This window comes from Oncorhynchus masou, chromosome 8 (assembly GCF_036934945.1).
Source record: "Oncorhynchus masou masou isolate Uvic2021 chromosome 8, UVic_Omas_1.1, whole genome shotgun sequence".
NCBI lineage: Eukaryota > Metazoa > Chordata > Actinopteri > Salmoniformes > Salmonidae > Oncorhynchus > Oncorhynchus masou.
The window spans coordinates 13,436,033-13,449,989 of NC_088219.1; the positions used below are offsets into that span (position 1 = coordinate 13,436,033).

General features: G+C 44.0%; 1 protein-coding gene across 1 annotated transcript in view; it reads right to left on the minus strand.

Annotated features, from left to right (window-relative positions):
• Positions 1-1,552: 1,552 nt before the first annotated feature.
• Positions 1,553-13,957, minus strand: part of LOC135544120 (short transient receptor potential channel 5-like) — a 37,085-nt gene continuing 24,680 nt past the window's right edge. Inside the window, exons 8-13 of the mRNA XM_064971518.1 lie at positions 13,733-13,928; positions 12,450-12,659; positions 8,071-8,112; positions 5,571-5,660; positions 4,723-5,367; positions 1,553-4,653 (exon numbers count right to left, since the gene is read on the minus strand). Coding sequence (XP_064827590.1) covers positions 4,390-4,653; positions 4,723-5,367; positions 5,571-5,660; positions 8,071-8,112; positions 12,450-12,659; positions 13,733-13,928 — 1,447 coding nt within the window. The 3' untranslated portion in view covers positions 1,553-4,389. The remainder of the gene's footprint in view (positions 4,654-4,722; positions 5,368-5,570; positions 5,661-8,070; positions 8,113-12,449; positions 12,660-13,732; positions 13,929-13,957) is intronic.

The following is a 13,957-nucleotide window of genomic DNA, read 5'->3' on the forward strand; positions in this document are numbered from 1 at the left end:
GCTTTGATAATTTAGTGTATCATATTAAACTCGGCAATAAAAATGACCTCACTGTCAACTTAAGTTTACTGAAAATAAATGTGTAAATAGTTGTATGAACATAAGATTCAACAACTGAGACAAACTGAACAAGTTCCACAGATGTGACTAACTGGGGGAGGGTCAAAATCAAAAGTAACAGTCAGTATCTGGTGTGGCCACCAGCTGCATTAAGTATTTCAGTGCATCTCCTCAAGAACTACACCAGATTCATCATTTTTTGCTGTGAGATGTTACCCCACTCTTCCACCAAGGCACCTGAAAGTTCATGGACATTTCTGGGGGGAATGCCCCTAGCCCTCCCCCTCTGATCTAACAGGTCAGACATGCTCAATGGGATTGAGATCTGGGCTCTTCTCTGGCCAAAGCAGAACAATGACATTCCTGTCTTGCAGGATATCACGAACAGAACAAGCAGTATGGCTGGTGGCATTGTCATGCTGGAGGGTCATGTCAGGATGAGTCAGCAGGAAGGGTACCACATGAGGATGTCTTCCCTGGAATGCACAGCGTTGATTGCCTGCAATGACAAGCTCAGTCTGATGCTGTGACACACCGCCCCAGACCGTGATGGACCCTCCAGCTCCAAATCAATCCCGCTCCAGAGTACAGGCCTCGGTGTAACACTCATTCTTTTGACGATAAACTCGAATCCAACCGTCGAGACTGGTGAGACAGAACCACGACCTGTCAGTGAAGAGCACTTTTTGCCAGTCCAGTCTGGTTCGGCAACGGTGGGGTTGTGCCCATGGGCAACGTTGTTGCCGGTGATGTCTGGTGAGGACCTGCCTTCCTACAGGCCTACAAGCCCTCAGTCCAGACTCTCTCAGCCTGTCCGTCCTGTTGTGCTGTCTTAGGTGTCTCACAGTACGGACATTGCAATTTATTTTCTCTGGCCACATCTGCAGTCCTCATGCTTCCTTCACACCTAAGGCATGTTCACGCAGATGAGCAGGGACCCTGGGTATCTTTCTTTTGGTGTTTTTCAGTCAATAGAAGGGCCTCTTTAGTTGTTCTAAACTTTCATAACGGTGACCTTAATTGCCTACTGTCTGTAAGCTCTTAGTGTCTTAACGACCGTTCCACAGGTGCGTGTTCATTAATTGTTTATGGTTCATTGAACAAGCATGGGAAACGGTGTTTAAACCATTGATGATATGAATAATATGTCATTTGGATTTTTACAAATTCTTTGAAAGACAGTCCTGATAAAGGGACGTTTCTTTTTTTGTTGAGTTTATTAAAAAAGATTATAACGTAATATCAGGGTAGATATTTGGGCTGCAAGTTCTATGATGTAAACTCAGATACAAGAGGAATTTCATTTTTACGTATTGTCCAACAAGTGTTAAGGCCATGATTGTTTAATTTAAACCTTTAAATTATTCAAATATCTAATAAATCTTAACTTTTTGTTTGCTTTTATAGCACTCACTGTGTCAGGGCTAATTTTGCATTTCAGCATGTTTTTCTAGATTCAAAACCTAAAACAATATTTATCAAGAAAATGGTATTAGGTGTAGCACAACAAATTTTAATACTTTAAGCATGTGTTGCAGAACAGTGATTCAAGTATTGACAAATGTATCTTAAGGGGGTTAGCCATTAGTGACCGGTGACAAGCTACTGACTGAGTTGACAACAGCTACTCAAAACAGACATATTTTTGCCTCCAAAATCAATAAAAAAACAAACATTTGTAATTGTAAATCCCCAATTAAAAACCAACATTCTATTAGATCTTTCAGCACTCTGACGGAGTTTGTATTATAGATTTGACAAATTGCATATTTTCTACTTTTATTCAAGCGGTATACACAGTAGCAAAATAGTTTATCCTAAGTTGCTTTATGATTCTAAAACCTAATTAAAAATGAACATATTTGAACCATAGGCTGAGTTATCGAAAGCCACATTTTTTGGGGGGCAGATCGGATTTGAATCTGTCTTTCCTGAAGTCTGAACAGCCAAAAACCACATGGAATCAGAGATCTCAAGCCACATTTCAGCATAGGTGGTTTGAAGTCATAAATCTGATTCCTGGGCGTGCAACGATCAAATCTGATTTATTTGCCCTGAAGTGGTTTTTAGACTTTTACATTTACATTACATTTAAGTCATTTAGCAGACGCTCTTATCCAGAGTGACTTACAAATTGGTGAATTCACCTTCTGACATCCAGTGGAACAGCCACTTTACAATAGTTTGACATATCTTGTTACTTGCTAGCTACTCTGACTGGTTGACAAGAACATGACGTGGTAGCTAACTAGCTTGTTAATTGTTTACAAACAAATTAGTGAATGTACTACAACGCTAAACAGCTGCCTAGCTTGCTAGTTTACTGCTGTGGCTAGCCAAAAAGGACTTGTTTTGAAAGTTGGCTTGTCTCATCCTTTTGAGGCTTCTACTAAAGCTAACATATGTAATTGTTTTAAGATGGTCATACCATGGATCATAAACCTATTTTATAAAATATTGAATTTAGCCTTTACTACTATAGCTCATAGAATTGAATAACACTTTCGTGAATGGCAACTACCTCCATACTTCCATTTAATTTGTATGGGTTACCTTGTCTTGTTGCAATACCTGTAATCAGGAGATATAGCTAACCTTGCTCATTTTTGATTCATTTGGAGTGTTTTAGGAGTCACAGTTTTGAGAAAAATATTCCTTAATCAGAGGGCTATTGCAAAAATAACATTTTCAACACTTTTTGGGGGAGTTAGACATTTTGATCCTATAGGACTGTGGCATTTCCTGGCACAGAGCCTGACAGGGAAATTAACAATACAAAAAATATGTTTACAAATTACACTTTTTTTCCTTCAAATTCACCTATAAAATAAAGTTTCCCTGCCGGACAAGGATTGTCCCCAACTTTCAAGAATCTTTGAACTAACCTGATTAAGCTTATCTACCAGCTTCTTATTAGAATCAGGTGCGCTTGATTAGGATTGGAGGGAACATTTACCATAAACAGGGTTGGAGAGCCCTGCTTTAGAGAAGTAATTTGGTACGATGATGGTATCTGAGGGCCAGGACCCTGGACAGCACACAAGACCGATGTTGCTGCTCCCCTTCCTGTCATAATCAGCACCATGGAGAGTGCTAGCTCACTGGTACTCAGGCAGTTTTGTTCACTGAGCTTCCTGTGTTTACACAGGCACCCAAATTCTGATCTTTCCCAATTATGGGCAAAATATCTGATCTGATTGGTCAAATGATCAAATGCAATTACTAAACTGTTCATTTTGAATTAATGGGATGGCACATTATCTAAGGTGAGTCCTGAATACTGCAACTAGCGAATGCATTGAGTTGTCACTAATAGCCCAGAGTATAGCTATTTCAACATTTTGGACAGTACAGTCCAGTTTTATTTGACCACTATACAGCCTATCATATCACATGGCCCAGTCTTGTAATCCTAGGTCTCCGAAGAATAAGTCAAATATGGTTTAATATATTTGAATAGATAACGCTTAATCTAATTATCAAATAATGTGTATTTGTATACAAGCTTGTTTTCAATAACTATGAAACATTGTTTGCGTAGGGGTCCTCTGCCAAATTGATCTTGAGTATTATAATTCATAACCATCTTGTCCAAAGTAAATGAGACTATAAATAAACACATTAAAACTATGGATAAATAAACCTACCCCTACTAATATCATGCATTTCCTGTCTCAATAGCCAAAAATGCGTAGTGGCTTATTTCCAAGAAACTTTCATGGAAAAACAGAGGACAGCATTCTTAGTTAATTGTCCAAAAACAACTTGAAAATATTTAACCTGAAATAAACATATTCCACCATGATATTAACCATCCATGTTTAGGTACCAAAAGGAACACACTACTGTATAGAGGACATTTGTATGTGGCACACTACCTGGCAAAACAGTCTGGTAAAAGACAATAGAAAAACTTGCAACAAGAGATTAAACATATTTGTAAGAGAGTAGAAGTTTGGACAATGGTAATAGCTGACCTGTGTATATGACCCCCTTATCTCAGTGATAAGTTGATAGGTAAAATAGAATTAACTGGGCCGAAACTGTATGAGAACACGTGTTGAGAGAGGATAGTGAACTTACAATCCGCAAACAAAGATCTAAGCATCACAGGTAGGTGGCAGTATGCAAACGTAGTTATATTGCAATAAATAAAGTTTTATTTTTTTTGTTCATTATATGTTTAGAATCTTCCTATGATATCTTTAAGAAAATTAGTCCTGGGTTTTGAATACTTGTGTCAGACACTTTATTTCTCAGTCCTCAGCAGTGTGACCTGAACATATTGTAGTTTGCTGTCCTACATTATTCTGGGGGTGGCGGGTGTCTCTAAAGCTGTGTGGTGATGGAGTCCTGCTCAGCCCACCACTCTGAAGAGTCCAGCTCATCACATGGTCCTATCCAGGACTCATACATGTCCTCACTAGAGCCCAGGAGGACAGCCTGGGAGCTGGAGGCCCTGATGCTGGAGGCCCTGATGCCAGAAGCACAGTGCAGGTGTTGCAGAGAGAGGCCCGGGGGCGGTAGGGAGGGGCCCGGGGGTGGCAGAGAGAGGCTCGGGGGCCGTAGGAGCAGGCTGTCACTTCCGTTAGCCTTCTGGGGTGAACCCTGGGTAGGGGCTGGGGCCTGGGTAGGGGCTGGGGCCTGGGTAGGGGCTGGGGCCTGGGTAGGGGCTGGGGCCTGGGGTGGGGCCTGGGCCTGGGGTAGCTCTTTCAGGTTCACCCCCAGCCGGTCCAGGTGAAACTGGCTGCATGTAACCTGGGGATCGGGGGCGATATGGACGTCCGGCCAGGTTGTGGGCTGATGAAGTAGGCCATCTGAGATGCTGTAGGTGGGCTGGTGCATGCAGGGAGGAGTGGCCCTGTGCTCTGGGACGTGTCCATTCATGCGGGAAAAGAGCAGACCCAGCCGCCTGATGGAGTCTCTCTTGGACTTGGAGAAGCGCTGCAGCTGGCCACCAGTGCGGCTGAACACAGCAAATGAAGGGGAGGAGGAGGAGAACCGCAGCCCGTTGCACTTTGGTTTGTTGTCCACTGGCCCCTCCACCCCTGACATGGACTTAAAGAGGGCAGAGACACTGAACCCAGAGTCCTTGCTCTTCCTCTCAGCGGTTGACATGCTGAAGGACACCCCCTTGGCCCCTTGGTCCCTGGAGTGACCCTGTCCGGCCCCTCCCTCCCCCTCATTGTTGGCCTCGTCCTGCTGAGTGGCCTCACTGCTGGATGAATAGGTTCTCCGCGGGGGCTTCCTGTTCCCCAGCAGATCCAACACCTCATAGCGGAAACTGGAGATGTCCTGCTTCAGCTCCTACAGATCAGTTAAGACGGGGATAGAGAGGATGGACAGATCAGTTAAGAGGGGGATAGAGAGGATGGACAGATCCGTTAAGAGGGGGATAGAGAGGATATAGAGATCCACAATGAGGGACAGTTAGATATTGTTCTATGACTATGGTATAAAGGCACATTTTGTGGATGAATGTTTAAATACGAGACTTCTGAGAAACCTACCTTAAAATTCTCCTCAGTCAGTCCCTCGTCTGTCTTTGCACTGCGGATCATGGCTGCTACATGCCTCTTTACCAGGTTCCTGATCACCTCCTGCACATAGGGGTGGAAGGGTAGCCTAGTGGTTAGAGTGTTGGACTAGTAAGCGGAAGGTTGCAAGTTCAAACCCACGAGCTGACAAGGTACAAATCTGTCATTCTGCCCTTGAACAGGCAGTTAACCCACTGTTCCTAGGCTGTCATTGAAAATAGGAATTTGTTCTTAACTGACTTGCCTAGTTAAATAAATAAATAGAGACAGTCATATTACTTACCCTACTACTATGTAATGAATGATGAAGTTATGGGCATATTTAACAAATGTGCATCTTTTAAGCTTGTAAGCTATTTTTCTAGACTTGTACCTCCCTAAGGAGGAAATGATGTGAGATGTGGGTAAAGGGGCTCTTCCTTCCTTACATGCATACATTTGCATTCTGGGTTTAACAAGGAAACACTGTTGAGGCATATTCAGACATTGTTATTAGCTTGAGGTGAAAATCTGGACGGGCATAACTTTGCATTCATTTGCATGTTCAGGAGACAAATTACCAATCAAACCGGACTCTTTCTTTTACAGATGGATTATTTTGCGAATAAACAAATCCATTACATTTTTTGTGGAGGAGGATATTTGTGGAGGCGCTTGTATATTTAATCTAACAATCTACTGCTATGGAAGGGTAAGAAACACGCATAACTCTCAACTCAACAAATGCACAAAGGGCTGCCTCAGAGCACCCCTTTCTCTGATAGGCCCAATCTCCTTCATTTGGAGCGGCAGCTATATTCCTTGATAAAGTGCGTTCATTGGACAGCGCAGGCTCCAGTCAAAGCATTTACGTCTGGTTTAGTCTGCTTGGTATGTGAAGGCAGCAGCATTTAAGTCTGGTTTAGTCTGCTTGGTATCTGAAGGCAGCAGCATTTAAGTCTGGTTTAGTCTGCTTGGTATCTGAAGGCAGCAGCATTTAAGTCTGGTTTAGTCTGCTTGGTATGAGAAGGCAGCAGCATTTAAGTCTGGTTTAGTCTGCTTGGTATGTGAAGGCAGCAGCATTTAAGTCTGGTTTAGTCTGCTTGGTATGTGAAGGCAGCAGCATTTAAGTCTGGTTTAGTCTGCTTGGTATGAGAAGGCAGCAGCATTTAAGTCTGGTTTAGTCTGCTTGGTATGTGAAGGCAGCAGCATTTAAGTCTGGTTTAGTCTGCTTGGTATGTGAAGGCAGCAGCATTTAAGTCTGGTTTAGTCTGCTTGGTATGTGAAGGCAGCAGCATTTAAGTCTGGTTTAGTCTGCTTGGTATGTGAAGGCAGCAGCATTTAAGTCTGGTTTAGTCTGCTTGGTATGTGAAGGCAGCAGCATTTAAGTCTGGTTTAGTCTGCTTGGTATGTGAAGGCAGTAGCATTTAAGTCTGGTTTAGTCTGCTTGGTATTAGAAGGCAGCAGGGGTGCCCCAGCAGCACAAGGCCCCGGCTCGGGGAAGGGAAGGGGAGGAGCGACGCCAAAGGTGGGGCTAATTGCAATTACTGAGGCGAGGACAGACTGATAAGTGCAGGGGGGGATAATATATTCTGTCCTACCCTGCTGCACAGTCAACAGTGTCATATATTCTGTCCTACCCTGCTGCACAGTCAAAGGTGTCATATATTCTGTCCCACTCTGCTACATGGTCAACAGTGTAATATATAATGTCTCCCACTCTGCTGCATGGTCAACAGTGTCATATATTCTGTCCTACCCTGCTGCACAGTCAACAGTGTCATATATTCTGTCCTACCCTGCTGCACAGTCAAAGGTGTCATATATTCTGTCCCACTCTGCTACATGGTCAACAGTGTAATATATAATGTCTCCTACTCTGCTGCATGGTCAACAGTGTCATATATTCTGTCCTACCCTGCTACACAGTCAACAGTGTCATATATTCTGTCCTACCCTGCTGCACAGTCAACAGTGTCATATATTCTGTCCCACTCTGCTACATGGTCAACAGTGTAATATATAATGTCTCCCACTCTGCTGCATGGTCAACAGTGTAATATATAATGTCTCCCACTCTGCTGCATGGTCAACAGTGTCATATATTCTGTCCCACTCTGCTACATGGTCAACAGTGTCATATATTCTGTCCCACTCTGCTGCATGGTCAACAGTGTAATATATAATGTCTCCCACTCTGCTACATGGTCAACAGTGTAATATATAATGTCTCCAACTCTGCTGCACGGTCAACAGTGTAATATATTCTAATAAACATGTGCAGCACAAATGTTTGGTACAGCATATTAATGTCAGGGATCTGGCTCAATAAGAGGTGTTTGTAAACAAATCAAATCAAATGTATTAATTTAGCCCTTCTTACATCAGCTGATATCTCAAAGTGCTGTACAGAAACCCAGCCTAAAACCCCAAACAGCAAGCAATGCAGGTGTAAAAGCTCTTGTCCGTGGTTGTTATGATAGCAGACGGTTACCTGATAGTGCTGGTTCTGAATCAGGTTGTCAGCATGACGCTCCTAGAACCACATGAAAAGCAGAAGAATGACTTGATGACTTGTTGTTGTGCAGAATGTCTATCAACAGCCCAGATATATCAGTATCACTTCACAGGTCTCTCTGCATGTTACAGTTGTACTGGGAGAGTGACTTAAATAAACATGTTCTGAACCGTGTTTAAAGACCTAAGGAATTGATATACATACAGAGCATTAGGAAAGTATTCAGACCCCTTGACTTTTTCCACATTTTGTTACATTACAGGCTTATTCTAAAATGGATTGTTAGTGTTTTCCCCCTCATCAATCGACACACAATACCCCATAACGACGAAGCAAAAACAGGTTTTTAGACATTACTGCAAATGTATTTAAAATAAAAAACAAATATCACATTTACATAAGTATACAGACCCTTTACTCAATATTTTGTTGAAGCACATTTGACCGTGATTACAGCTTGGAGTCCTCTTTGGTATGACGCTACAAGCTTGGCACATCTGTATTTGGGGGGTTTCTCCCATTCTTCTCTGCAGATCCTCTCAAGCTCTGTAAAGTTGGATGGGGAGCGTCGCTGCACAGCTATTTTCAGGTCTCTCCAGAGATGTTCGATCGGATTCAAGTCCGGGCTCTGGCAGGGCCACTCAAGGACATTCAGAGACTTGTCTCAAAGTCACTCCTGTGTTGTCTTGGCTATGTGCTTAGGGTTGTTGTCCTGTTGGAAGGTGATCCTTTGCCCCAGTCTGAGGTCCTGACCACTCTGGAGCAGGTTTTGTCAAGGATCTCTCTGTACATTGCTCCATTCATCCTTCCCTCGATCCTGACTAGTCTCCCAGTCCCTGCCGCTGAAAAACATCCCAACAGCATGATGCGGCCACCACCATGCTTCACAGTAGGGATGGTGCCAGGTTTCCTCCAGACGTGACACTTGGCATTCAGGCCAAAGAGTTCAATCTTGGTTTCATCAGATCAGAGAATCTTGTTCCTCATGGTCAGAGAGTCTTTAGGTGCCTTTTGGCAAACTACAAGCGTGCTGTCATGTTGTCACGCCCTGATCTGTTTCACCTGTCCTTGTGATTGTCTCCACCCCCTCCAGGTGTCGCTTATTTTCCCCAGTGTATTTATCCCTGTGTTTCCTGTCTCTCTGTGCCAGTTCATCTTGTTTGGTTAGTCAAGTCAACCCGCGTGTTTTTACAATACTCCTTTGGCTATTCTCCTTTTTCTAGTCCTACCGGTTTTTGACCCTTGCCTGTTTCTGGACTCTCTACCTGCCTGCCTGACCATTCTGCCTGCCTTGACCTGTCTGCTACTCTGTACCTCCTGGACTCTGATCTGGTTTTGACCTTTTGGACCTTCTGTCCACGACCATTCTCTTGCCAACCCCTTTGGATTATTAAACATTGTAAGACTCTATCCACCTGCCTCCTGTGTCTGCATCTGGGTCTCGCCTTGTGCCTTGATACATGTGACTAATACCGAGGAGTGGCTTCCATAAAGGCCTGATTGGTGGAGTGCTGCAGACATGGTTGTCCTTCTGGAAGGTTCTCCCATCTCCACAGAGGAACTCTGGAGCTCTGTCAGAGTGACCATTGGGTTCTTGGTCACCTCCCTGACCAAGGCCCTTCTCCCCCAATTGCTCAGTTTGGCCGGGCGAGCCAGCTCTAGGAAGAGTCTTAGTGGTTCCAAACTTCTTCTATTTAAGAATGATGGAGGCCACTGTGTCCTTGGGGAACTTCAATGCTGCAGACATTTTTTTGCTACCCTTCCCCAGATCTGTGCCTTGACAAAATCCTGTCTCAAAGCGCTACGGACAATTCCTTCGACCTCATGTCTTGGTTTTTACTCTGACATGCACTGTCAACTGTGGGACCTTATATAGGACAGGTGTGTGCCTTTCTAAATCATGTCCAATCAATTTAATTTACCACAGGTGGACTCCAATCAAGTTGTAGAAACATCTCAAGGTTGATCAATGGAAACAGAATGCACCTGAACTAAAACTAAAAACTAATTTCATCCATTTTAGAATAAGCCTGTAACGTAACAAAATGTGGAAAAAGCCCAAGGGTCTGAATACTTTCCAAATGCTCTGTGCATTGCCTTCATAATCAGCAGTAGGAAAGGTTTGCATTAATATGGAGTGTGCTCAAATTGCACAATTTATATATTTTAGAGCAATGAAAAAGACATGAGCAATTAGCAGTAAATTAATTAAATGACCACCACAGTTTTAAATGTATTTCATGGCTTATTCTACTCTGTCCTGTTAGATGCACCCATACAAGGATCATTTCTGTCTTTTCTCCCGCTATATTTTCTCCTCCTCAACCGTACTGCTGATCTAAAGGATGCATATGGTAGGCTAGTTGAGAACACCTTTATTTAACCAGGTAGGCTAGTTGAGAACAAGTTCTCATTTGCAACTGCGACCTGGCCAAGATAAAGCATAGCAGTTCCGACACATACAACAACACAGAGTTACACATGGAATGAAAAAAACATAGTCAATAATAGAGTAGAAAAAAATAAAACAAAGTCAATACAATACAGTGAGTGCAAATTAGGTTAAATAAGGGAGTTAAGGCAATAAATAGACCATGGTGGCAAAGTAATTACAATATAGCAATTAAACACTGGAATGGTAGATGTGCAGAAGATGGATGTGCAAGTAGAGATACTGTGGTGCAAAAGGAGCAAAATAAATAAATACAGTATGGGGATGAGGTAGATAGATGGGCTGTATACAGATGGGCTATGAACAGGTGCAGTGATATGTGAGCTGCTGACAGCTGGTTCTTAAAGCTAGTGAGGGAGATGGGAATCTCCAGCTTCAGTGATTTTTGCAGTTCGTTCCAGTCAGTGTCAGCAGAGAACTGGAAGGAAAGCCGACCAAAGGAGGAATTAGCTTCGGGGGTGACCAGTGAGATATACCTGCTGGAGCGCGTGCTACGAGTGGGTGCTGCTATGGTGACCAGCGAGCTGAGATAAGGAGGGGCTTTACCTAGCAGAGACGTGTAGATAACCTGTAGTCAGTAGGTTTTGCGACGAGTATGACGCGAGGGCCAGCCAACGAGTGCGTATAGGTCGCAGTGGTGAGTAGTGTGTGTTGGAGGCTATTTTATAGATGACATCACGTAGGATGGTCAGTTTTACGAGGGTATGTTTGGCAGCATGAGTGAAGGAAGCTTTGTTGCAAAATAGGAAGCCGATTCTAGATTTAATTTTGGATTGGAGATGCTTAATGTGAGTCTGGAAGGAGAGTTTACAGTATATCCAGAAACCTAGGTATTTGTAGTTATCCACGTATTCTAAGTCAGAGCCGTCCAGAGTAGTGATGCTGGATGGGCGGGCAGGTGCGGGCAATGATCGGTTGAATAGCATGCATTTAGTTTTATTTGCGTTTAAGAGCAGTTGGAGGCCACGGAAGGAGAGTTGTATGGCATTGAAGCTCGTCTGGAGTTTAGTTAACACAGTATCCAAAGAAGGGCCAGCAGTATACAGAATGGTGTCGTCTGCATAGAGGTGGATCAGAGAATCACCAGCAGCAAGAGCGACATCATTGATGTTTACAGGGAAGAGAGTCGGCCCAAGAATTGAACCCTGTGGCACCCCCATAGAGACTGCCAGAGGTCCGGACAACAGGCCCTCCAATTTGACACACTGAGCTCTATCAGAGAAGTAGTTGTTGAACCAGGCAAGGCAATCGTTTGAGAAACCAAGGCTGTTGAGTCTGCCAATAAGAATGTGGTGATTGACAGAGTCGAAAGCCTTGGCCAGGTCGATGAATACAGCTGCACAGTAATGTCTCTTATCGATGGCGGTTATGATATCGTTAAGGACCTTGAGCGTGGCTGAGTTTGTGTCTGTTGTGTTTGATTGGTTGAAGGCAATCTGCCTGTGTTTTAGCAGGAGTGTGGAGTAGAGCAGTAGAACAGTAGACTATGAGAACAGTAGAACAGGCAATTGCTGCTAGCAGAGGAGAGAAGTTCAGCTGAATGGGAAACGTCCAGGGAATTGGGAGCATGAGGCAGGGTTGCTTGGCAACATGTGCCTGCTCACTTCAGCTGGAAGCTGGACAACCAGGATATACAGCCATTAGTCAGTAACATCCCAGCTGGGCCAAACACTGATAGCCCCAATGCTATTCTAAAGCTCTCCATGACATTTACAGGCAAAGATCCTGTTTGGATGTTATATGGAAATAGAAGAACAGGACAATGATGAGTACTAAACCAATCACATGAAAGAGAGTGAACATGAACATCCTTCTCTGATATGACACAGCCAAAGGAAACTGCCTGGTGAAATGTGGTGAACGTGTATACTATGTTGACTGTACAGGTTTGTAAATGTTTTACCGTGAACTCCTTTAAGTTCTCGTGTTTCCTCAGTTCGTCCGGGCTGGGCTGGTCCCCTCCACACAGGCGGTTGTACGTCCACACACACAGGTACCACACTGACTTGGGGCTGGGGACGATGTTGAAGGGCGGAGGGAGAGTTCCTCCCTCGTCGAAATAACTCATCCACAGCTTGGTGCGGGCAAACTTCCATTCAATGTCCGCATGGTCCTGTGCAAGGGCATTTAGATATTAAAGGAGGTTGAGGATTCACTAGTAGAATTGAAACTCTTAAAATCCTATTCAGTCACCGTTATTATCACAGAGTGATGACAACCCACTTAATAGCAGGGCTAAAATACTTGTTTCCTCATCCTGTAGTTACATCCTGTCTCCCCTTCCATAGATGTGCCTCAGGCAATGAGCTGTTGTCTGAGTGGAGGGGTGAGGGTTTGGTTGGTTGATCAAAGTGTGTGTGTGTGTGTGTGTGTGTGTGTGTGTGTGTGTGTGTGTGTGTGTGTGTTGTGCGTGTGTGTGTGCGTGTGCGTGCGTGAATGCGGTGTGTGTGTGTGCGTGTGTGTGTGCGTGCGTGAATGCGGTGTGTGTGTGTGTGTGTGTGTGTGTGTGTGTGTGTGTGTGTGTGCGTGCGTGAATGCGGGTGTGTGTGTGTGTGTGTGCGTGCGTGGTGTGTGTGTGGTGTACTTAGGTTTTTTCCCACAGCTTCCAGGGAGAGTGATACATGGGCGGAAGGCCTCTATCCTCATCTTACATAAAGCTCTGGCATAAAGGTCACATGGAGGAACATAAAGGATAATAATGTGTCTCTGTGTGATGCAGCACCAGACCAATACAGACTATCTGAGGTGAAAACTCACCTTCAATAAAACCTTCATGATCTACAATATATTTCATGACAATTACTCATCCGGTTGTTATTCCTGCAGAGTGAGAGACACTTTGCATAACTTCTTGGAGATCAACTGCAAGACACGCTCAGCATGCAGCAGAAGCACTGATCATTATTGGGGGTTTTTGCATACCAAATTCTCTACCCATAAGCACCAGCAAGAACTCCACAAAAACAAGATGGCCACCCCACTGGGCGAGGACGTCAATTTAATGTCTATTCCACATTGGTTCAACATAATTTAATTGAGATGACGTGTAAACAACGCTGATTCAACCAGAGTGTAACCAGTGGGATGTGAGTTCCCATAATAAAGGAGCTAGCAGACATCTGTGTGTGTGTGTGTGTGTGTGTGTGTGTGTGTGTGTGTGTGTGTGTGTGTGTGTGTCTGACTCACAGCGATGAGCTGATAGGAATTATTCATCATGGCGATGAGCATGTTGAGCAGCACCACCAGGGAGATAACGTTGTAGGTACCGAACATGGTGGCTCCCACAAACTCTGTGAACTCATGGCGTGCCTTCACGTTGGTCACGTACAGGTTGAGCAGGCCGAATATGGACCAGAACAGGGACTGCAGCGTCTCAAACAGCCTGGGGAAGAACACCATACAGAGACAGAC